Source organism: Triticum aestivum, chromosome 5B (genome assembly GCF_018294505.1).
Source record: "Triticum aestivum cultivar Chinese Spring chromosome 5B, IWGSC CS RefSeq v2.1, whole genome shotgun sequence".
Lineage (NCBI taxonomy): Eukaryota > Viridiplantae > Streptophyta > Magnoliopsida > Poales > Poaceae > Triticum > Triticum aestivum.
In genome coordinates this window covers 672,319,570-672,342,285 of record NC_057807.1, presented here as the reverse complement: position 1 = coordinate 672,342,285, position 22,716 = coordinate 672,319,570, and the positions used below count along the sequence as shown (strand labels likewise).

The 22,716-nt window shown below is 45.2% G+C and overlaps 2 protein-coding genes and 1 pseudogene across 3 annotated transcripts; 1 reads left to right on the top strand and 2 right to left on the bottom strand.

The window, feature by feature from the left end:
• Positions 1-831: 831 nt before the first annotated feature.
• Positions 832-9,170, bottom strand: LOC123115242 (uncharacterized; annotated as a pseudogene).
• A 4,221-nt stretch (positions 9,171-13,391) lies between these two features.
• Positions 13,392-17,316, bottom strand: LOC123117563 (uncharacterized). 2 transcript variants are annotated; one of them, XM_044538291.1, is made up of 4 exons: positions 15,964-17,316; positions 15,037-15,272; positions 13,876-13,972; positions 13,392-13,740 (listed from the first exon to the last, which is right to left on the bottom strand). In XM_044538291.1, the coding sequence occupies exons 1-3, from the start codon at positions 17,265-17,267 to the stop codon at positions 13,893-13,895; spliced, it is 1,620 nt and encodes a 539-aa protein (XP_044394226.1). In that variant the 5' UTR covers positions 17,268-17,316; the 3' UTR covers positions 13,392-13,740; positions 13,876-13,892. The 2 variants fall into 2 exon arrangements, with proteins under 2 accessions (XP_044394226.1, XP_044394227.1); XM_044538292.1 differs by having other exon boundaries at positions 15,187-15,272.
• A 1,559-nt stretch (positions 17,317-18,875) lies between these two features.
• Positions 18,876-19,433, top strand: LOC123115241 (uncharacterized). The gene has a single exon (XM_044536457.1). The coding sequence runs from the start codon at positions 18,876-18,878 to the stop codon at positions 19,431-19,433; it is 558 nt and encodes a 185-aa protein (XP_044392392.1).
• Positions 19,434-22,716: the final 3,283 nt, after the last annotated feature.

Sequence of the window (22,716 nt, the reverse complement as noted above, 5' to 3'; positions counted from 1 at the left end):
TCGCTAGATTTCACTTGTTTATGCTTATGCATTCCATGGCCGCCCCCATCACCTTACTTCATTATAGTTTTGTTGTGCATTTGTTTGCTCAGTCTGCCAATTGATGTTGAGAGATCTGAGCTCGCTTGCCACAATGTAAATTTGTAATCTGTAAACTAATTGCTATGTTCCAACAGAGATGTATAGATTAATTTTCATTTGGAAAGAAAAATACTAATTGTCACTAGTAGCCTGCCTCTCAGAATTAGCAAAAAATTAGTTGTTATACTAATTGTTTCATTGCAACCGATGCAACATGTAGACAATAAATGACTTGGAACAAATGCACAAAAATTGCAAACTTCAACAGCATTTACTGATGCACATTAGCAGCAGACTGAGATATTTGTACAACTTCTCTAGCTAATCAATCAAGGAAGGCAAAACATAATTAATCAAAAAGAGTTTTGCTTAAGGAGGACATTTTACACAGCAAAGAACGTCCAAAATGGTTTCTCAAATACGACTCTGCCATCGCAGTAGAGAGCAAACAGCATAAGGTTTTGCGGAGCACGGCAAACAATGCAATTAGAGATACAAAGGTTATGGGATGGGGAAGGTATCACTGGAAAACAGCTAAAAATAATGGATGGGCATCTCACTGCAGAGAGCCACTGATGATCCATCGGTTATTATGCGACCAGATCAAATATCTTCCATCTCCCTACTTGTATACAGTTCAGCAGATACGTGTTCGCTACACCATTGAGGGAACATGAACAGGAGTGGTAATATCTTGTTAGGACCTGCGATGCATATCTTGGCATTTTCAGACTTTCTATCTAGCTGCCATCACATTTCATTCACGGATGGTGAATTATCTGCTGCAAGTCTCTTCTTGTCATTAGCTCGTTTCATGTCTCTGCCAACAATCTCAAAGTCAGTTACGCTACTTCCAGTGCTTCCTCTGGCGGCTGCCGTAGACATAGTTGATGAATGGAAGCTGTTGCTTGATCCCGCCATCTGTGAAGAAGTCAAAGATGCAGTTCTTGCCATAGTATTGTTAACATTCTGCTCATGACTTGTCACTGAGACCACCCTCTTCATAATATTATCTATACTATCACTTGGGGTTGACATTGCTTGCTTCAGTTCTTCAAGCTGAACCAAAACAATTAAGAGAGATGCTATTATTGTTCCTCACAAGCAAGGAAAAAGTTCTTCGTTCATAGAGCGCTACTAAATTCATGAGCAGAACCAAATTGGTAACATGAATAAAATTCAGTTTGTTCACCTTCTTCTGGAGTCGAGGCAACATTCTAGCAAGGTAAGATATCGCATCTTCTAGAGTCGACTTACCTAAGTGTCCTTTATCAGATAACAAAGCTTCCTTGGCATTTATCAGATTATGCATAAGCGACTTGCCTACTGAAATAGCCTTTGCACAATATGGGATTGCATCCCCAACCTTGGATGCTAACTCAAAGGCCAAAATGCGGTAGTTTCTAGAACTGAATTAAGGTAATCACAAAGGATGAATCAAACCCAAAGACCAAAGTATTACAATAGACCAGCATTATGTACTGACATTTTTCTCTAGCGATCACAGTTCCTCCCTAAATGTACACTTACATGTGGACTTCAGCAGGTGAAGGCACCCGTGCAAGATTTGGGTTAACTCAAATTATTTGAAACCATACACTAATATCCTAATTTATACACCAGAGTGATTGACACTACTATTATCACCACAAGAAGGATACTGCTGGAAAAATCGAAAATGGTCAGGCCTAACCAAATGTTCCAAGATCGCTAAAGCTTCGAAGTAGTAATCGATTGAGCTGTGTCTGTCCTCTACAAAAGTGAAAATGAAATGTGAGGCCTTGAATGACCATTCACCAGTCTAACACACTAGTAACTGAGATAGCTGAGATTACCTCTTCTCATGGAGATTTCAGCCAGAGAATTCAATATATTAACCTTCTCCATTGTCTTATCTGGACTCTTGGCAACTATCACCCTTGCAGTATTCAACATTTTCCAGGCCAAATCCAAATCAGAATCATCTCCATCGCCTGTCATGTTCCCATCATTCTGATCTTTGCCATGCAAATTTGCCCCTAACCAACAACTCTATCAGCACTTACAATTGAAAGAAGAATATTTTTTTCTTTGAAAAATGTATGAATTTTATTATTCCCGGCCTCTGAATCGAGGATGCACACAGCCCAAGAAGAAACAAACAGCAATGAGATGCATACGAATGCATACAAGATGCAACTTACTTAGTATACTATGATCATATATTATTAGTAAAAACATTTCAAGTCCCAAACTATTAGTACTTTGCATTAGCATTGGGAAAGTATGGATTAGAAGTTTATCAGGTATACTCTTCATTAGGCATGAACAGACGATGACAACTTATTGCAACCAGTTGTGTTATATATAGATTAAAAAAGGATAATAATGTCTTTCAGTGTATCATCTTTGCTTGTTGTGGGTGTGATTGATTCTTCATTTGGTGCACGCTTTGAACCACTACCTGAAGGATTGGTTGCCTCCCGAGCTTTGCCTAACAAGGCACCTCCATAACTGTAAAACGTGCTAGCACACTCAGGAGCAAGGCCTCCATAATGTTGAACCCTACATGACAACAACAATGTGTAAATTTGCTGAAGCATCATCGTCAAGGTTATAACATAAACATATCTGAAGTAGAACAAAACCATTTTAATGACACGAGGTGTTAACTATGTTCTGTCGACTGTCTTTTATAGTTACTATTGCTTTCATAGATTATGAAGTACAAATCTGAGGAAGAGGAACCATATAAATGAACTGCACAGCGATCAAATAGGATAACACCTATCCCTCAAGCACTTGGACTTTGATTTAATTCTCACTGCATTGCAGACATCACAAAAAAATATGCTGTACTCCCAGGTGTTGTTATCAGGTCATATTGGCTAACTGGACTCACTAAACCATCAAATACCAACACCCACACCTTCACGCTAACTGTCAAACACATGAAACTAAAACACCACACACTCGGTAACCACATTGTCATAGAACATGCCACTATCACTACTAGGAAAAGGGCTATAGATAGGATTGACACTAATGGCGCACCAGGGAAGTAGTGCGCCACTACTATATACTAATGGCGCACCAGTTGGTGATGCGCCATTAGTGTGGAAGACACTAATGGTGCACCACACAAAAGGTGCGCCACTAGTTATAATTTTTTTTTCATTTTTACATACATACTAATGGCGCATCAGACCGAAGTGCGCCATTACTAGTTCTAACTAGTAATGGCGCACCAGACAAGGAGTGCGCCAGTACTGAATTTTTTTTATTCTTTTTTTTTTGCAAAACTACTAATGGCGCACCGCGCTGGGTGCGCCATTAGTAAGCTTCCCCCCCCCCACTCCACCTATTCCCCTCCCTCCCTTCCTCCCCAACCGTACGCCGCCGCCGCGCCTGCACGCCCCATCCGTCCCCTCCGTCCCCTGCCGCCGCCGCCCCGACCCCCGCCGGAATCCACCCCCGCCGCCCCCGCGCCCCCGCGCCCCCCACCACTGCAGCTCCCCCGCGCCGCCGCCCCCCACGCCCCTCACCACTGCAGCTCCCCCATGCCGCCGCCCCCACGCCCCCGCGCCCCGAGCCGGAGGAGGAGGACCAGGAGGAGGACGAGGAGGAGGAGGAGACTGCTCCCAGTGCAGCCTCGCCGTCGCCAGGGAGAGCGGGGCAGCCTGCTCAACCACTGCGGCCACTCCGGCCGGCGACCGCGCGGCGTCCTGCAGCGAGGTGCTTCCCTTCGCCCCACCCCCTCTGCATTCTTCTCCCGCTCCCTCCCTGTTCGCCGCACCCACCCGCTCCCCCTTTTCGCTGTGGGACCCCCTCCAGCCCGGCGATTCAAGGCGGCGGCGGCTGCCAGCGAGGTTACTCCCGCACCACCTCGTCGCTCGTCCCATCCGCTTGCCAGATCCTAGGTTTTGGCCCCCAGTTTGCGTCGTACGAGCGAACCCTAAGTTTTGTTCGTGAGATGAAATAGGGTTGCTGTTGAGGGGGGATTTGGGAGAGGAGAGGCATAATGGGCCACATTATGTGTGGACTAATCGATTTCTGGTAGCATCGGTCAAGCCCGTGTGCGTGCAAACTGCAAAGAGCGAAAGCTCTCCGCCTCCTATCTGTCTATGATGTGTGCTGGAACAACGGAAAGAAGGGCCAAAGTTGCCTTTTCCTTGGCCAGGTAAAAAGGGTTAATTGATTTTTTTGGAGTCAAAGTGTTAATTGATTTTGTTATGTGAAGAACGAGGAATTTGACAAAGTGACACGCCTTTGTCTGACACGTGGGGTTTGGGGCCACCTGTAAATGTGTCATTTGTGTCAAAGTGTAAATAAACATGTGGCATCTTGTCGTTTTTCGGTAAAACACTTCCCTCAAGCCAAATCATGAGAAGCACATTCAGCTTCCATGCGTTTCATCAAGAGGCTGCTTGATTAGGGCACACAAGCAAATGCCAGCGAACTTCAGGGTTAATTTACTGTAAGCAAGCGAACTTCAAGGTTAATTTTGGGACTTGGGAATTGGTTCTTTCTTACTACAGTCTTGCTGCTATAGTATGGCTCTGTTCTTGGTGGAGGTTTCATTACTTGTTTTGTGTGGCTTAGGTTATATTTCAGTGGAATTTGTGTGATATGTTTGGCTGGACTATGCTCTTTTCACAGTTATAGTGTTGTCACTTTACAGCTTGCATGCTTGCCATACCAGACCATCAGTGTTCCGCTGTTATGATAAACTGTTCAATTCTTTGTATGGTTCTGTCTTTTTTCTATGATGGCAAGGGACATTGGTTGCTTATGCACTGAGTTGGGTTTTATGCGTCAAACAATCCATTTTGACAAGGCTCATTGATGGGTACTTTTTTTATTGGGTGCATTTATTTATATTATATCATATTGCTTCTATATCTGATCCACCATTGCTTGTACTAGTTTGTCAAGAATACAAGTCTGTATAGCACAGAGAGCACCACAAGTTAAACACCTCAATCTATTAGTATCTGTATGCATTTTCTCACATTCTTCTTGTATCTGATCCAGTATTGCTTGTAGTGGTTTGTCCAAAATGTTGAATGATACTGCCTGGAGATGCATATATTGTTTCACCTCTTCAGAGGCCAACGTATTTTCCATGTTGTGATGGAGGCCTTTTTTTAACACTGGGCTTTGCCACCTGTTGTTTGTCTTGTAAATATTGGACAGAGATTTAAGCAAGTAGCACATTGCCTTGTCCACCTGGGATAATGATTTTGCAGGTACCCCCGAGAGACCATTGAGTTTGCCGGAATGTCGATTAACTTCCGTTCCGGCAAATTCGGGTACTCCATATGTCCTATTTTCAGCAAAGGTCATGCTGAAATTTTCCGTGAATTTTAGCATGACTTTGCTAAAAATAGGACATATGGGGTACTTGCGACTAATGCCTGTTATCATGCATGTTTTATGATCTGTTGTGGGTACTAATTGGTCTCTTCTGCTGCTTATCAGAGATGGCGGGAAGCAGCCACCGCCGCTCCGCGACACCGCAGTACGAGTTGGATGCTTCCGAGTTCTTCACTATCATACTTGAGACTTCAGTATCATCCATGACGCAGGTATATAAAACGAGAGATCTCTCCTTCACCCATCTCATTATGATATCTGTTGTTTGCTACATCACTCATTGTCCCAAACTGCAAAGGTTGCCTGACAGTTTTATGAACATGTTGATGGGTGAAGATCCGCCAAATAATGTGAAGCTGCGACAGGCCGGCAGCGGGTTTCGCAGGCAGTGGGATGTGGAGTTGGTGATCAAGGAGGACCACATGTACTTGTCTCGTGGGTGGGAGAAGTTCTACCGTGCCTACAACCTACGGCTGGGATACTTCCTTCTCTTCAGGTACGACGCCGACGCCACCATGCTCATCGTGAAGGTGTTCAACACGACTATGTGTCGCATGCGCTACGCTGATGATGATGATGATGCCGGTACGTTCCGCCTCTTCTTACTCCTCTACATTTGGCTTTGTCTCACATCGATTGTTAACGGTCATTGTTGCATTTTAGACAGGTAATGGGAGCAGCAGCAGCGACACTGGCAGCAGCGATTCTGGCTGTAGCGAAAGCAGCAGCGATTCTGGTTGTAGCGAAAGCAGCAGCGATCCTGGCAGCAGCATAGACAACAAGAAGGATGATCCAGACTGGAGTGCGGGAGAAGAGGAGCAGAGTGGGGATGAGGAGCTGCAGGATGACGATGGGCATCAGGCTGAGGATGACCTAGCGCTGGTGGTGGCTGACCAAGGGCAAGAGATGGTGGTGGCTGACCATGGGCAAGAGATGGTGGTGGCTGACCATGGGCAAGAGATGGAGGTGGCTGAGGATGACCTAGCGATGATCGTGCCTGAAGGTGGCCTCGCGATGGTGGTGGTGCCTGACAATGACCACGCACCGGTGGTGGCGTCGGCGATCCCACAGCTGGGCGACATGACCACGCCAATTGTGGTAGAAGACTACATCCCACTGCCTCCACTGCTCCACCGCCTCGCCGCTCTTGGCGCATCAGGCTGAGGAAGGAGAAGGAGAAGGAGAAGAACAATGCATGAGAACTAAACTTTGTTAGGTATGTCAGATCTCCAAAATGATATATATATATATATATATATATATATATATATATATATATATATATATATATATACTTAGTTACCTATGCTATCTCTAATATGCTTAGTTTCCTATAGATTAGCTTCATTTTACCTAAGTTGGCTCTAATATGCTAACTTAGAGCTTAATTATATGCTTAGTTTCCTATAGGTTAGCTCCAAAATAACTTATGTTAGCACAAAATGATCAAGTTTACATAATAAGCTTATAGTCCTTTTCTTATTCTTCTTCTTTTCCAAAATGACATAGGTTAGCTTCATTTTACCTAAGTTGGCTCTAATATACTAACTTAGAGCTTATATGCTTAGTTTCCTATAGGTTAGCTCCAAAATAACTTATGTTAGCACAAAATGATCAAGTTTACATAATAAGCTTATAGTCTTCTTCTTATTCTTCTTCTTTTCCAAAATGACATAGGTTAGCTTCATTTTACCTAAGTTGGCTCTAATATGCTAACTTGGAGCTTATATGCTTAGTTTTCTATAGGTTAGCTCCAAAATTCTTCTTATTCTTCTTCTAATGTTCTTCTTCTTCTAGTATTCTTCTTCTTCTTCTTCTAACTTGTTTATCATTTTGCAGATTTGATTTAATTCACGGAAGCTTGCATGAATGGAGTGCTTCTTTTTCATTTGTGTTTTTATTTTGTATCAATGTGAAACTTTTGTGAATTGATGGATAACGGTGTTGGATGAACAATGTGAAACTTTTGTAATATGTAACGATGGAACTATGTGTTGGCTATGTATGTATATATGATGGAACTTGTGTGCTGGCTATGATTGTTATATGGATGCTTGTTGTATATATATGTGTTGGATTTCTCATATGTGAAATAGTGACCTGACATTAAGAAATAAAAAATAAAAAAATTGTTACGCACTACCATGTGGTGCGCCATTAGTATAGCAGACACTAGTGGCACACTATGGGCAAAACTAATGGCGCACTGCGTGGTGCACCATTAGTACATCAGATACTAATGGCGCACCATTAGTAAAAAATACTAGTGGCGTGATACTAATGGCACACCGGTAGTGCGCCATTAGTAGGCAAAACCGGTGCGCCATTGTAGGCCTTTTCCTAATGGTGTATGCACATGAAAAGAACAATGAACTAACTGGAAGTTTTCGTTCCGGCAAACTATCCATAAGTTACGCTACATCAGCATGCCTAGCTAGGAGAACAAGTGGAGTTTGGGAGTAGAACCCAAACCTGATCTTGAGAGCATGTCTGAAGCAGCCTGCCGCGTTGGCAAAGTCCTTCTCGTTGATAGCCTTGCACCCCTTATCAAACAGCACCTGCGCCCATTCTACTGATTTCTCCTCCCAAACCCCTTGCTGACCACCCCTCCTCAGTAGGGTTCAGCCACGGCGCTGGGCCGTGGTGTTCACCGCCGGGCACTTGGAGCCTAAAATGTGGAGTGTAGAAGCTGACAACTGGAATCAAGTTACAGAAGCCATGACTAGCACACACGTTTTTCCCCTGCTCCGACTTTAGCTCGATCATGAAGAGACTATACACAGTTGACACGAAAATAGCATTTACTCCCTCAGCAAAGCCCAACACTGGAGAAAGACTTTTTGAATCGACAACAATTGGGAGAAAATCAAACAGGTCGACAATCCGGCTCAGCACCCACCGTGCATCAGTGCCGTCACTCGCCTCCCTTTTCCACAATATGAGCTGCAGATCAATGGCTTCGGCAACCCCCAGCCCACCGTCCTCCGCCAGCATGAGGTTAAATCTTTCGTTGTCACTGCTGTAACCGTCTGGTGGTGGGCGGAACGCAGCCAGTTCACCACTGTCCAAATTGTACTCCAGGATCATCCCACCATCGGACAGGAAGTAGAGCAGAGACCTCCCAACCAGCACGCTGGAATGGTACCCCAAGTGCCAATCTCCGACGAATACAAGAACGCCGATGTGACAACGTCTGCGTCAGCCGAGAAATCGACGGTGAAGACGAAGACCACGCCGAAGGGGGCCCCCAGGCAGTCGCAGTGCTCGCACCCGTCGGCTGTGCAGAACACGGCTGCGGTCGGCCACCGGCACCTGAACGCCGAGGGCACCGGTATGCGCTGATGGGCACCGGTGATTGGCTCCCACAGGAGGAGTTCCTGAGTTTCCTGGCGGCAGTCGGAGAGGAAGAGGGCGCGGCCGTGGCGGCAGTCGAGGGGGCGCCAGAACCGGCGGTCAGGAGCGGCGAGGGAGAAGGGCGAGGCTGTGATGGGTACGAAGTCAGGGATGCGCTCGTCTTCCCAGTCGTGGAGGAAGCCGAGCACGGGGGGTGCCCGGTGGCGGTGGAGGCCGATGAAGCGGCGGCGGAAGTGGGGATGGGAGACGGCGGTCCTCCAGGCCTTGCAGACGAGGGAGGCGCGGAAGAGGCAGCCTGGGTCGTCGAGCGGGAGGCGGAGGAGGATCTCTTCGACGATGTCGTCCGGGAGCTCCGGCGGCGGCGGCGGCGGTGCTGCCATGGTGGCCGTTAGCTGGGTTGTGCGGGTGGGGAATGGTTCTGGTTCGGCTCAACCAGGCCGAACTCTGACCACTATTTCTTGACTACTCAGTTCCCTACCGAATCCATTACCTTAAAGTCACAAAGTCTCACAATTGTAAATATACATGTGTTTGAAACTACTTTGCGCGTGACATGCCTCACCAATTTAGGAACGATGCAAAATCTCACGGCGTCCACCAACGGTTTGATTAGCAACATCGTCCATAAATGATGCGCATGACATCATGTGTATAGCAACGGCCTATAATTATTTCAAGTTCAACGACTATCCTAGGCCGTATCTTGACTTAAAACGATCAAATTTAAACTTTTGGGAAAAAATAACAGTAAATAAATTTTCTCTGCAAATAGTTGGGTGCATAAGCGGATTTGCATCGCGGACCTATTTCTAACAACTGCTACACTTTCCTCCATGCGAGTATTCATTTTTCCCCTCTAAGCTCATGCGAAGAAATAGGCACAAGTTGCCGGCTCCTTTCCTCACCCCTCATTCCTTCACTATGCCCTACTGCTTTTTTAGATGAACTACAATGGGTGTAAGACAGCATGAACCATTTTAAAAGACCCAACGTTACATCCAGAGTAGATGAATAGACAATTCAAATTTTAGCAATTGAACACTTATAATTACCTAGTACACCTAGATAGCATGCAAGTATACCAAAAGTAGGTGCATAAATTAAATATGTAAAAAAGTAAAGGAGTTCTGTGATGATACACACATCAAGACGGGACAGGTTTTGGTGTCCACAACCATGAGGATAAACTGATTCGGACACAGGCCCTGTGGTACGGGGCTAGACTCTCGGCATTCGCTGTGGAGGTATTTGTTGTTTGTGACGGGGTCCAGCTAGCTTTTGACTTGGGTTACAGGAAGGTGGTAACCGAAATCGACGCCCAATTTATGGTGAACCAGAATTCTCCAGGCGGCAATCGCTCAGAGACTGCTACCACTATGAATGAAATCTGAGAGCTTTGTGGGAGTTTCAATTGGTATTTGCTGCAAGAGAAGCGAATGAATTAGCACATCTATGTGACAAAAGTTGTAGTTCCTCTAAGAGATGTTGCTTATGGATTAATTACATCCCGGCCTTCCTTACGGCTTGTGTAAGGAAGGAGTGTAATCCCGCTATTTGATTTATAAAGCTCTTGATTCTAAAAAAACAAAGTAAAGGAGTTGAGAAAGGGGAACGCAACTCAAGATTTATCCCAAGGTTCAGATTCTTCAAATTGCTGGCACGAGCAACCTTGTTGGAACGCACATATTCCTCCTTGACATAGGACATAAAGTCCATGGTCAATCACGAGGGATAGATCTTCATAAAAACTAGACGATCTCGCGGCCTTCAAAAGCTTGTAGGCTCCTTCACATTCGATGTAGGCTTCCAAGTGACCTTAACTGTTTAGGAGGTGCACCTCTCTCTCCGGGGTAAGAGGGAGAATCATAAAACACATAAAGTCTCAAATAGCATGCTGTCTCTCAGCCTTCTCAAGGGGCGAAAATCTAGCGATTGGATATAAAGTAATGTGCCTGGAAGTTTTTGCAAGCATATCCGGAAGTACAAACATGTTTAAATTTTGAAGTGATCAGGACGGAAAACAACATTCTTAGAAGTTTGCAACAGCACCTGAAGTTACTGAGTTGTCCAAAGATACCTCAGGAATCATGGTAATGCCAGAGGTACCGGACATGAACACTCGGAGTTGTCGGGCCATAACTAGCGACTAGCGTGCCTTTGTCTACACAAGGAACCAGTGCCCAAAAATACAAGAGAATGCTAACATGTAGTATAATATGTTTCAAACATATCGATTGTTTTTAAGTTTAACGACATGTTCTTTAATTGCAGATCATTAATTATTCTATAGACTAACCTAGTAATAAATGCCATAAGGATGTCTTCCTACATGATCATTTTGATTTTAGGAAACTTTCCCAAAAGATAAAAATGTTGGAAAAAAATTGGGCGAACGGTTGAAAGGAACTCATGAAGTCATGAAGAAAGGGATAAAAGTGGGGCCCATAGGGGATGGTGCTGCTAGGTGTCGCACATCGGCACCTTGCGTACTTACCTAGGGCACCCGCCCAGGTTGCCCTCCAGTCATAGCCTCTGTCCATAAATATTAGGTGGCCTCACGTTGAGATATTTGCAAAATAGAGGTGCAACTATAAGACAAATTGCTTCTCCAGGAGACTACCGTCAACTACGGGTTTGTAGTAGTAGTAATGTAGCAATCTCTCATTCTGCCACCATGTATAGGTTACATGTTTTCTAGAAACTAGCAAACTTCTCTTTCTTTGCAACATAAGTTATTTACCGCATTAGTTGCTTAAATGTATGTGCCATCATAGTCCCTCACTTTCTACAAAATGTGAATGTTACCTAAAAAATCAGTTGCGTCAATAGATGGCAAAGTGTGATAAATTTCTAATAACTTCAGTTAATCTCGACGAAGATGAACGGCCTGCCCCAACTCAAATCTTTGTCGGTGTAAAAGACTAGTCTTGATAGTTTAATGATCCAAAAGTAAGCATGTTCATCACTTCTCAGTTACCATTGATCGAAGGGATAGAATTTGCAGAAAATACTTGAAAGAGGGCATGCTCATTAATGATCAGCTCCACTATTTGAGACATCACACATTAGCCCGCTCATCACATGCACGCCAAGCGGGGATGGGCGCTTCATTGGTTTCCTCATTCCACCTAGCTAGACACCAAACAAGTGGGAGTTTTGTTCAGTTTTTTCTATTTGCAAGATCTCTTGTTTTTTGGCCTTTTATGAAAACATACAATAGCTATTAATCGAGTGTTCTTGGCCCTATTTTTGTTCACAAGACTCTAAAAATGTTGGAATATGGAAAACGTAGTGGCATTTCATGTCATACTAGTCTTACATGAATTGAAAACACGAAATTGTATAGTGCAAGTTTGTTTGGTAGCTCGCTGGGAAGAACGTGCAAACTTTTTTTAAGAATTTGGTGCTTCACGTAGCTGTCATAGAAATTCCTATTGAGGCTAGAGTCAACTGAAATTGCCCTTTCGGATTGCATGTGAAGTAGTCCAGATGATCTCATGATTTCCATTCCTACAAACCAAAAATTCCTAAAGAATGTAATCCTCTAAAGTTCCTATGAAATTATTTGAACCAAAGGGGGCCTAACAATTTAAATCATCATGGTATTTATTGTGTTCAAAAATTATTAATTTTCGGTTCAATTGATTTTTGTGTGCTAATTTTCTAGTGGGGGTCCTGCTTTCTGCAATGAAGACATTGTCTCACGCACATCTATTACTGGCCGCTATGTCAATTTATTTATCTTGATGAAATGATTCTTCGATCTTTTCCCCTTATATCCTAGTACTAGTATAGACAAATCAGTTGTGGTGATGGTCTGTTTAATAAGCACCAATCGTCTGATTTGCTACCAATGGTTGAGTGTCCAAATGGACTGCGTAATTTTCACAGGAAGAATCCAATTCTTATGAATTTTTGTACAACAAAAGCCCTTTAAATCATATTGATTATGACCACCAAAAAACCTATTGAATGCATCCTATGTCCCCAAAATTCATAGTAATCTCGACACGAGCTTAAACTTTACTTCTTAATTTCTTGTAATTTATGATATGCACTTCCTCTCTATCCGTCTCTATTATATGTCTTCCTTCCTCCAAAATCTCAATGTTTGTCTATTGCGCACATGACACCTTAATTTTGTCCTCTTTTATTCACATTCCATAATTCATGTGATGCAAATAGGTTGAGATGTGATTGCTCATCTCCCACTTAAAGGGGCCGGCCGTGGGATCAGAATTTAAGTCTTGCCTAACAAAGACCAATCTGTTCATTGTAGCTTTGTTTGCAACATTGATTTTCAAGAGATGAAAGAACACTGAAACATCCTTTTAGTTGTTACGTTGCAGAATTAACTAGATACAGATTACAAATGTTGATTTGGAAAGAAGAAGAATACCACTACTTGTCTCCGAACAGGCAAACATATCATTTACCGAGCAGCTAACCATTCCAATGCTAAGCATCATTGCACACAAACTGTAAGATAATGCATACAGTATTTCAAGTCGTACGAGATTAATCCCCACTCAGCAGCTATAAGATAATGCATACACTATAAAATGAAATAATTTCAAAGATTTTTCAAACAAGTTACAGTACAGTACAGGAAGTGAGTCTTGAGAAATAGATTAACAACAGAGTACCTGAACTGCTAATTGTTTTCTTGCGGCCTATAGTTATCACATCTCTCAAAGATGAAATGTTTCTCAGATGATTGACAAGTTACAGCACAAAGTCACCATCCTTTACAGAGTTTCATTGTTCCAATATTAAGCTTTGCATCCTAGATGAGATCCAGGAGCATATAGCAACGAGCCGACGACCATGTCTTCTTCGAAGAAAAGACACACCACCTGAAAGCATTCACTTCTTCGACATCCGAAACCCATCATAGCAACAACACCAGGGTCAATGTCCTCAGGTTCATTCTGGGCCACCCTGCACTCTCTGAAACCATTTAAATCCAGTCAGTATGAATTCTACTGATTTTAAACAGCCCACTGGACTGTTGACAGTAAATCTCATGTGCAACGGGAAACTGATGGTAAAACCTGTCAGTGATATACAAACTGTTGCATTTACCTTCACTTTTCTTTGTATTAACGTTTCCTCTCCTCTTCCTCCTGCTGTTGTTCTGAAGAACAAGCGAAGGAGGCCATGTTAACTTGCAGCCGGCAATCTGATAGACAGTTCAGTCTTCGGTCAGAATTTGGGATATACTCCTTACCGTTTGCTAGGAATATATGAAAACACAATCAGAGGAAGTATCTCCAGAGGTGATAGTAACAAAGGTTATCTGTCTGCATCATCTCGTTGTTATGTATGTACATGGAATACACAAGTTGCCTTTTAGCACTGATAATGTTATGCACGTCTAGTTGGCCTACCTAGCACCAAGTTAGGGAGAGGATTCCCGTGATCTCTCAGATAGGAGTTTACCATTTAAATTAGGAATATATCTTTTAGCTTGAGCCTTGGACAAATTAGGGATATCCTGATTGGTTACTTAGATCAAATAGTTAAAGACTCCTATATAAAGAGGACCCCTTGTGAGGAATAAAGCAAGCAAGAACTAGAAGGATAGTGTTTCTATCTCGCCTGAGAGTAACCTAGCACACAACCGGCAATCGTTGGATATTCACATTATTGAGTAAATATGTAACATATGATTGCCACAAAAGTAACTTTTATGCAGCAAAACCTACCCGATACAAGTACATGGTTTAGACAGTTAACTGCAAGAAACAAAAATAGTGAAGCCGCCAATGGTAAGAAAGATAAGAATAACTAAATAAGTATATATATATATATATATATATATATATATATATATATATATATATATATATATATACTTATAAGGCAAGTAACTGGCATACACGTTGGAAAACTGATCCAACCAATAAAAAAAGCATATTATTAAGCCTATTGTTTTCTCCAACATCATCTACTATCTTATTACAAAACTGAATAACATCATTAGAGAAAAGCAAATGATCCTTACAGAATAATGGTGTAAATTCAAGAGATAAGTTCTATTGAGTTCCAAGTCTAAACACACATGAAGGAGTATATGACCATTGTTTTATGTGGGTAATATGACCTTATTTGAGAAATCATTTCATACAAAGCCTAGAGAACAATGCAAACCACAGCGGACATCATGCATTTCACCACACTATGGTGCAGCCCTGATGGTCCCAAGGAAGGAACAATGAGATATAGTACAATATTCAAACTCACTTTTCTCCAAAGGTGGAGAATCATCAGCATTGCTTTCAGAGGTCGTTGAGTTCCCAGCATCATCTCTCCTAGTTGTACATTCACAAACTCCTGGGAACAACCCTAGGTGAAAACAAAGGCATAAATTCGCTGCACTCTTGGGAACATCACCTGAAGAATCATGGGGTAGCAAGGCACATCCATGTTTGTTGAGTGTGCCATCACCCTCCAGAACACCTTCTCCACAACACGGAACCCTAGGTGAAAACAAAGGCATAAATTATCAGTCCATAATTGTTAAGGTTATAAATGACAAAAGACCATGAAAATTTTATAGCGCAGCTACAATTATTCCATCATCTGTTTTAATGACCCAAGTTGCTATATGTTCTGTCGAGTTCCATTTCCAACAACCGGCTAGTGTTTGCACAGAATTACGAGGTACCATACAAATAAATGGCACATCGATGAGATATTTACAATAAGCCAGCACCAGAGGCATATAACTCTTCTCAAATAGAAATAGGATAACATCTATCACTTCAGTAATTGCACTTTGATTAAATGCATGGCACAATACACATATCCTGACAAAAGATGCAAGTCCTAACTCTATAGTATTGCTATTGAATAGCACTAATGCTAACTCGACTCACTTAGCCGCACAAACTCCAGCATAGTAGGGCTCGCACCGACCAAAAGAAAGATAAACATCGCTTGGCAACCACCTAATTGTAGAACATGTAATGCCGTCCTAACTCTATACACATCTCCTAAACTACAAAACTCAAAGGCCCAAAGCAACTAAGGAGTAAGGACACATGGAAACTACCAGCTGATCCATAAAAGAGTACCGAACTAGATAGAAGTTCCTTTTGACAATACCATCCATACAAATGTTTGTGCGTGGCTTGGAATAGGTGGCGAGTTCAAGAGTAGAGCCCTAACCTGATCTCGAGGTCATGGATGATGTATTCGAAGGTGTTGATAAAGTCAACTTCCTTGGTAGCACTGGACCCCTTGTTCAACAATTGATGTGCCTGATCCACTGTTTTTTCTTCCTCTCCCCCATCCTCACCACCTGCCTCCTCACTAGGCATCGACGCCGGCAGATTCTGGTGCTTGCCTTGGGGTACAGGAGTGTAGAAGCTGACAACTGGGATCAAACTACGGAAGCCTCGATCAGTATCACGGCACACCTTCCTCACATGCCCCGATTGTAGCTCTATTGTGAAGAGGCCAACAACTGTGTCAACAAAAATGATATTTGCTTCCTCAGCAAAGCCCATCACTTGCAGTCTATATTCTGAATGCAAGAGAGCATGCATTGGGATGAAACTTTTCAAGCACATGACCCGGTTCAGCACCCACCCTGCTTCAGCACTCGCCTCTCTTCTCCACAATTTGAGACGCGTATCCAAGTATTGGATTAATCCGATTCCACCGTCCTCCAACAGCATGAGGCTATATGCATGGCCGTAGTACTTGTCTGGTAGGCCGAAAACAGTCAGCTCGCGGCTTGCCAATTCATACTCGACGACCGACGCACTATCCGCGTTGCCGTCGGACATGAAGTAGAGCACAGATCTGTCAACGAGCACGCTGTAGCTTCCTGTGAATTCCATGGAGAACTCGATGTTGCAGTGAATCGAGGTCAGCTCGCCCCAAGCACCAATCTCCGACGAGTAAATGCACGCCGACGTGACGTGCGTCTCCTCGTCTAACACGACGGCGAAGAGGAAGACCACGCGGAAAGGACCGCCGAGGCAGTCGCGGTGGTCGCACCCGTCCGCCGCGCAGAACACGGCTGCGGTCGGGCAGTCGCTCAGGAACTCGGCGGGAAGCGGTATGCGCTGCTCGGCACCCGTGATTGGCTCCCACAAGAGTAGTTCCAGACCACCAAATTCCTGGGGGAAGAAGAGGGCGCGTCCGTGGCGGCAGTCGAGGGCCCGCCAGTCGAGGCAGTCCGGGGCGGCGAGGGAGAAGGACGATGCGGTGGTGGAGATGAATCGGTGGATGGGATCGAATTCCCAGTTGTGGAGGACGCCGAGCACGGGGGGTGCCCGGTGGAGCTCGTGGAGGCGGCGCCGGAATCCGGGGCGGCAGACGATGCCGGCCCAGTCCTTGCAGACGACGGATGCGCGGAGGAGGCAAGCGGGTTCGTCGGGCGGGAGGCGGAGGAGGATCTCTTCGATGAGCTCGTCCGGGATCGCCGGCGGCGAGTCGCGGCGGCGTGGCGGCGGTGGTTCCATGGTGGCCAACCCTAGCTAGGTCTGGGTGAGAGTGTGTGTGCGGGAGAAAGTGGAGAATGGCTCGGCGGCTAGGGTTGGACTCGGGCCGCTCCTTTTTCCACCGTTCGATTTCCTTTCTTTTTTTCGATTGGGTCCTTTTTCTAATCCCAGAGGAAATTCGTTGTCATCCCACGGCTCTCGCTAACTTTAAGTTGATTTTCTCTATTCTGACTACATATTTATTTCTTCTCTAAGTAAAAAGAAATCAGCATGCACCATATTTAAGGCGACTGATTTTATCCAATTTTAAACCGCCTAGCCAGCCGTTCAATTTGCTCCACAAGGATGAATTGGAGCCGCTCGATTTCTCTTTAATCATCACTTCCATCCGTCGGGTCGCGGCATCATAGGTTGTCGTCGGCGAGCATGGTGTGTCGTTGAAGCACCGTCGCCGAAAAAAAGAGCTCCGACAAGCAGCGGGCATGTCGCCGGTGAGCAGCGCCATGGAATGCTGCGTTGCAGCACCGTCGCCGGCAAGCAACGCCATGTTTGCTGGCTTGCTGCCTTGCAGCACCGGCACCGATGAGTAGCGCCATGGATTGTTGCGTAGCAGCGTCGTCGCCGGCGAGCAGCGCATGGTTACTGCGTTGAAGCACCGTCGCCGTCGAGCAGCGCCATCAATTGCTGCGTTGCAGCACCGTTGCCGGCGAGCAAAACCAAGGTTGTTGCGTTGCAGCACCGTCGCTGGCGAGCAGCTCCATGGTTGATGCATTGTAGCATCATCGCCACGCGAGCGTCATGGTTGGATTGCTGCGTTGCAGCACCGTCACCGGCGTAGCGCTAATCGTCCCCCGCAAACTTGGCCGTGGATGTTGCGCTGCGGTGCAGCTTCTCGGCCTCTCTTCGGATTTGAAGGAGAGAAGAATTACCGGCGATATTTATCAGGAGCAGAAGGAGAGAGAGGAGTCAACGCGCGAGAAATATGTGGTTCCCTTCCGCTCACGAGAGGGTAAGGAAGAAAGGGAAGCGGTGCCCGACCCCACTGTGACGCATGGCGCGCGTAGGACGCGGCTTAATTCCGGTTAAAATCAGCTGGGCAAAGATAAGCATTTCCCCTATATTAACTGTGTCATCTCAATACTTCAATGAAGGACCCTGATAAATGCCACACATGCGGCATGAACACATGGTAACTCCGAACGTTTTTTATGGCAAGTTTAGTGACGCGAGAATGACATTTTTAGTTGTCAAGCATAGGGATTGCAGCTTTGGGCACCGGGAGCTCGCTGAAGTGCAAGTTGCACTAGGAGGGTGTTTGGATCACTAGTGACTAGAGACTAGAGACTAGTAGTAGTCACCTTTAGTCAGTAAACCTCCAAACACCCCTGACTAATGGGTGACTAAAACTAGTTTAGTCCCTAGTCACCCCACCCCCAACTAAAAGTGACTAAAGTCTCTTCTCTAATTAATTGGCGGGCCCATCCCCTTCGCACGCATCTGTCGCCCCATCCCCTTCGCACGCAGGAAGGGGCAGCCGCCCCATCCACTCCGCCGCTTCCCTTTCCACCGCCGCCGCCGCACTCCGCCGCGCCCCCGCACTCCCGCCGCGCCCGCTCCCGCGTCCGTACCATGGACGGCGACGGCGAACTCCCCTTCGATTTCTTCTCGCAGACGGCGTCTTCCGGTGCTGCGGCGCACCACATCGACGAGGACGGGTGGGGGATTACGCCCCCTCGTCTCCGGGGATCCGCCGGCCGCGGCTTGGTGGCAGGGGGGCTCGAGCGCGGCTCGGTGGCAGGCGGGCTCGGCCGCGGCTCGGTGGCCGGGGGGCTCGAGCGCGGCTCGGTGGCCGGGGGGCTCGGCCGCTGCTCGGTGGCCGGGGCGCTCCGCGCTCCCATCGGGTTGGATAACATCGACCTCAACGGCGACTCCGCCGTCGCCGCCTCCTACCCCAACCTGGGCATGTACACGCAGCTTTTTCATCCCGGGAGTGCGGCCGGCCATGGTGTGCCCCTCCAGCGGACCAGATCGGACGGCGTGGCGCAGCGGCAGGGTCGTCCACCTCGCCAAGGTCTCCTCCCAGTGAGGGCCCCAGATCGTCGTGGCAAGCAGGTCGTCGCGACGTCGGGACGAGGTGGTGCTGGTTCAAGTCGCACAGGCAGCGGCAGGCAGCATCGATCATGGTAGAAGATGTTGAGGAAGAAGATGAACCAGCTGAAGAAGATGTTCAGGCAGAGGAAGACGACAGCATGCTGAACCAGCATATCCAGGTACAATATTTGTCCAATTGTTGTGTTTACTTGAATGAATGTATGTGAAGTGAAAAGTAGGAAGTAGAAAATCGAATTGGAATCGAATTGGAAAATCTCAGAAAATCTCAGAATTGAAACAATTCTTGTTGGACAAATGAAACTACTGCAAGGCTAACTGGACACATACTTGTTTCTACACAGTTTCTTCTTTCTACTTGTTCTGTCATATTTTTAAAACATACTTGTTCATGCTACTTGTTCTGTCATATTTATCAAAAATAGTCTTGTGTCTGAAATAGTACTTGTTCTGTTTTCTCATACATTTTTTTAATAGAGGCCAAAAAGCAAGGCTAACTGGACAGACAGAAATACATTGACTTTATGTGAAATAGCTTGTGAGGAAATAGATGCTGGCAATTACGCTGGTAGAGTTTGGAGCCCTCAGGCGTACAAGAATATGAGGGAGAAATATTGGGAAAGGGCAAAGTTGTGGCATCCAGGCAGGGAATTCAGGAACAAAATAACTAACTTGAAGGGCTTGTACAATGATTGGGTATGGTTGCAGCAGCAAACCGGCTGTGGCTGCGGCTTAGATGGCGAAGTGACGGCAACTGCAGATTGGTGGGAGAAAGAAATCAAGGTATTTTTGCTGTGTGTGATTTCGACATGAGATTCACTTTTGTGCTTGCGGGGTGGCCTGGATCGGTCCATGATATGAGGCCATTCAAGGATGCTCTTAGCCGGTTTGATCACAAGTTTTCACATCCACCTTCAGGTACGAAACTTGATACTCAGTACAATAGGTTTATGCCTTACATTGACATTTGCTAAAATGCATTGCCATGAACAGGGAAATTTTATCTTGTTGACTCGGGCTACCCCAACAAACAGGGTTATCTTGCACCGTATAGGGGCCAAAAGTATCATTTTCAAGAGTTCCATCAAGGCACCATGCCGAGAGGTAAAAAGGAGCACTTCAATTATACTCATTCTAGACTACGCAATGTCATTGAGCGTTGTTTTGGAGTCTTGAAAAATAAGTGGAGGATTCTTTTCAAAGTACCAAGTTATCCTCTACGCAAGCAAACAAAAATTATTGTGGCATGCATGGCCTTGCATAATTTTATTCGTGAAAGTCATTTGGCGGACAAGGAATTCGATAGGTGTGACAATGATGAGAGTTATCAACCTCTCCTTGAGGAAACAAGGAGGAGGAGGCGTCGTAACACTAGGGGTGAAGAAATGGAGCTAGATTCAGTGGATATGAATCGAGTGAGAGATACGATTGCTGATGGTTTGTTCAACAGGCGTTGAGAAATTTCTGATGTTATTTATTTCGTTTCCAACATGTAACGTTATGGGACAATTTTAGTTTTCTTATGTGTGGACAGTTTTGATTTCCTTGTGTGGACAATTTTGATTTCTTATGTATGTACATTTTTCATTGTGCTTTTCGTGAGGGATAGTCTGGTGCTTGTGTTGCTTGCGTGAGGAGAGAAAAAAAAGGTATTGAGAGCTGTTGTTGCATGGCGTGAGGGAGAAAAGGAACAGGACTTTGCTGCTTTCCTTCCTTGCGCGGGAGTATAGCGGTAGTTGCTGTTGCATAAGGGAGAGAAGAGAGATAAATGGAAGGGAGAGAGAAGAATTTAATATTAAAACATTTAATGCTGACTAGTAGTAGTCACCTTCCAAACAAGGCCTGACTAAAAACTTTTAGTCTGACTACTACTAGTCACATGACTAGAGAGTATCCAAACACCCTCTAGTTTGGTAGAGTCTCATCGTTTCCTCGGTGTCAGAGATGCTCGGATATATCTATCCCTCTTCTAACCAATGAACCTACTCCCTTCTTTGGTGTCGGGGAGTCTGGCAATGCTATATTTTTTGCTAGTGTGGTGTTTGTCAGACGGTGGTCCGGGTTATCAGGGAGGTGTCCAATCAACTTATAATCTAAAGCATTTTGCAAACTTCTTTTGAAACATGGTATTGGAAAGCTCATGATCAAGTGCTAGTTAACAGAAAAACGGTTATGTGCTCAGCGAAGCTTTGCAAACTCCGCATCCTAAACGCCCTGTGTATAACACAAATTGAAGGTAAAAAAAGAAATCTCGTCCCGCATGCGGAAGTCGGATAAGAATGTACTACCTCTATACCCAGTGGCGGATGCAGGACTCCCTTGATGCAGGACCCAGGCCGGGGGGCCTGGGCCTGGGGCACTGTAGCATTTAAGCCCTGTAGCGACACTGTGGCATACTGTAGCAGGCCTGGGGCCCGGGTCGTGGCCCAATCCTAGCTCCGCCCCTGTCTATACCTTAATTTGCAGTTCAAGAATCCCTCTCCGTCACTTAAAATTGTCAAATAACGTGATTTTCCTTTTCACTGTGTGATCAAGATCAAGACCAAAAAGGGAAAGCATTCGCCATTCAGATCAACATGAAACTTGAGAAAATTGCCAAACTGAAATCCATCTTGAGAGCAACGTTATAAAAGTAGAAACATCAGAAAAGCCGTAGATCTATGCCATATACACAGACAGGAGGCACTTTAAATAGTCCTGTACGCACACCACAATCTTACTGGTCCATGTTTCTGATGATGAGATCCACGACACACTGCAGCTAGCTCAATTGTTTTCAGCAAAACTAATATGATATGTCGTTTTGAAGATAAATACTGACTCCCGAATGGCCCACCGGCCCCTCCAAATGAGCCATACATTTTGGAACGAAATTCCTTTTTGTTTTTTGAGTTGAAGGAAATTCCGTTCTGACTTTATAATCTGTATATGAGTTCTCTCCTTGTAGATGAGCTCTTGAGGAAAGGGATATTTTGGTAGAGATCATATATATATGAGATCCCCACAGAATAACTGGATTCATATGAATTTAGAGGATCTCTAGCACGATTTTGAACATCATGGGGAAATTTTAATGCATCCTCCGCAATTTTTATTTATTTTCATGCACTCATGGAGCTCCTCTGTGACACATCACACATCTTGGGGGTTTTTGATGAAAAGGGCCAGTACTCGGCGCGATCAGCCTATGCCGCGCAGTTCCAGGGCAGAATGCATGCTGATTGGCAGCAGCTTATCTGGGAAACAAAGGTCCCAGGGTGTATCAAGATCTTTGCCTGGCTTCTCCTGCAAAACCGGCTCTGGACATGTGACAGGCTTCAACGGCGCGGCTGGCCTAACAGCTACTTCTGCCCGCTGTGTG

Bases quoted from the DNA above. Each gene is read 5' to 3' on its own strand.
- LOC123117563 (XM_044538291.1), bottom strand. From the start codon at position 17,267: ATGGAACCACCGCCGCCACGCCGCCGCGACTCGCCGCCGGCGATCCCG. The intron at 15,273-15,963 runs GTTAGGGCTCTA...GTTTTCACCTAG, and splicing joins ATCCATGACCTCGAGATCAG to GGTTCCGTGTTGTGGAGAAG. The intron at 13,973-15,036 runs GTGAGTTTGAAT...ACTGTCTATCAG, and splicing joins TTCTCCACCTTTGGAGAAAA to ATTGCCGGCTGCAAGTTAAC.
- LOC123115241 (XM_044536457.1), top strand. From the start codon at position 18,876: ATGGACGGCGACGGCGAACTCCCCTTCGATTTCTTCTCGCAGACGGCG.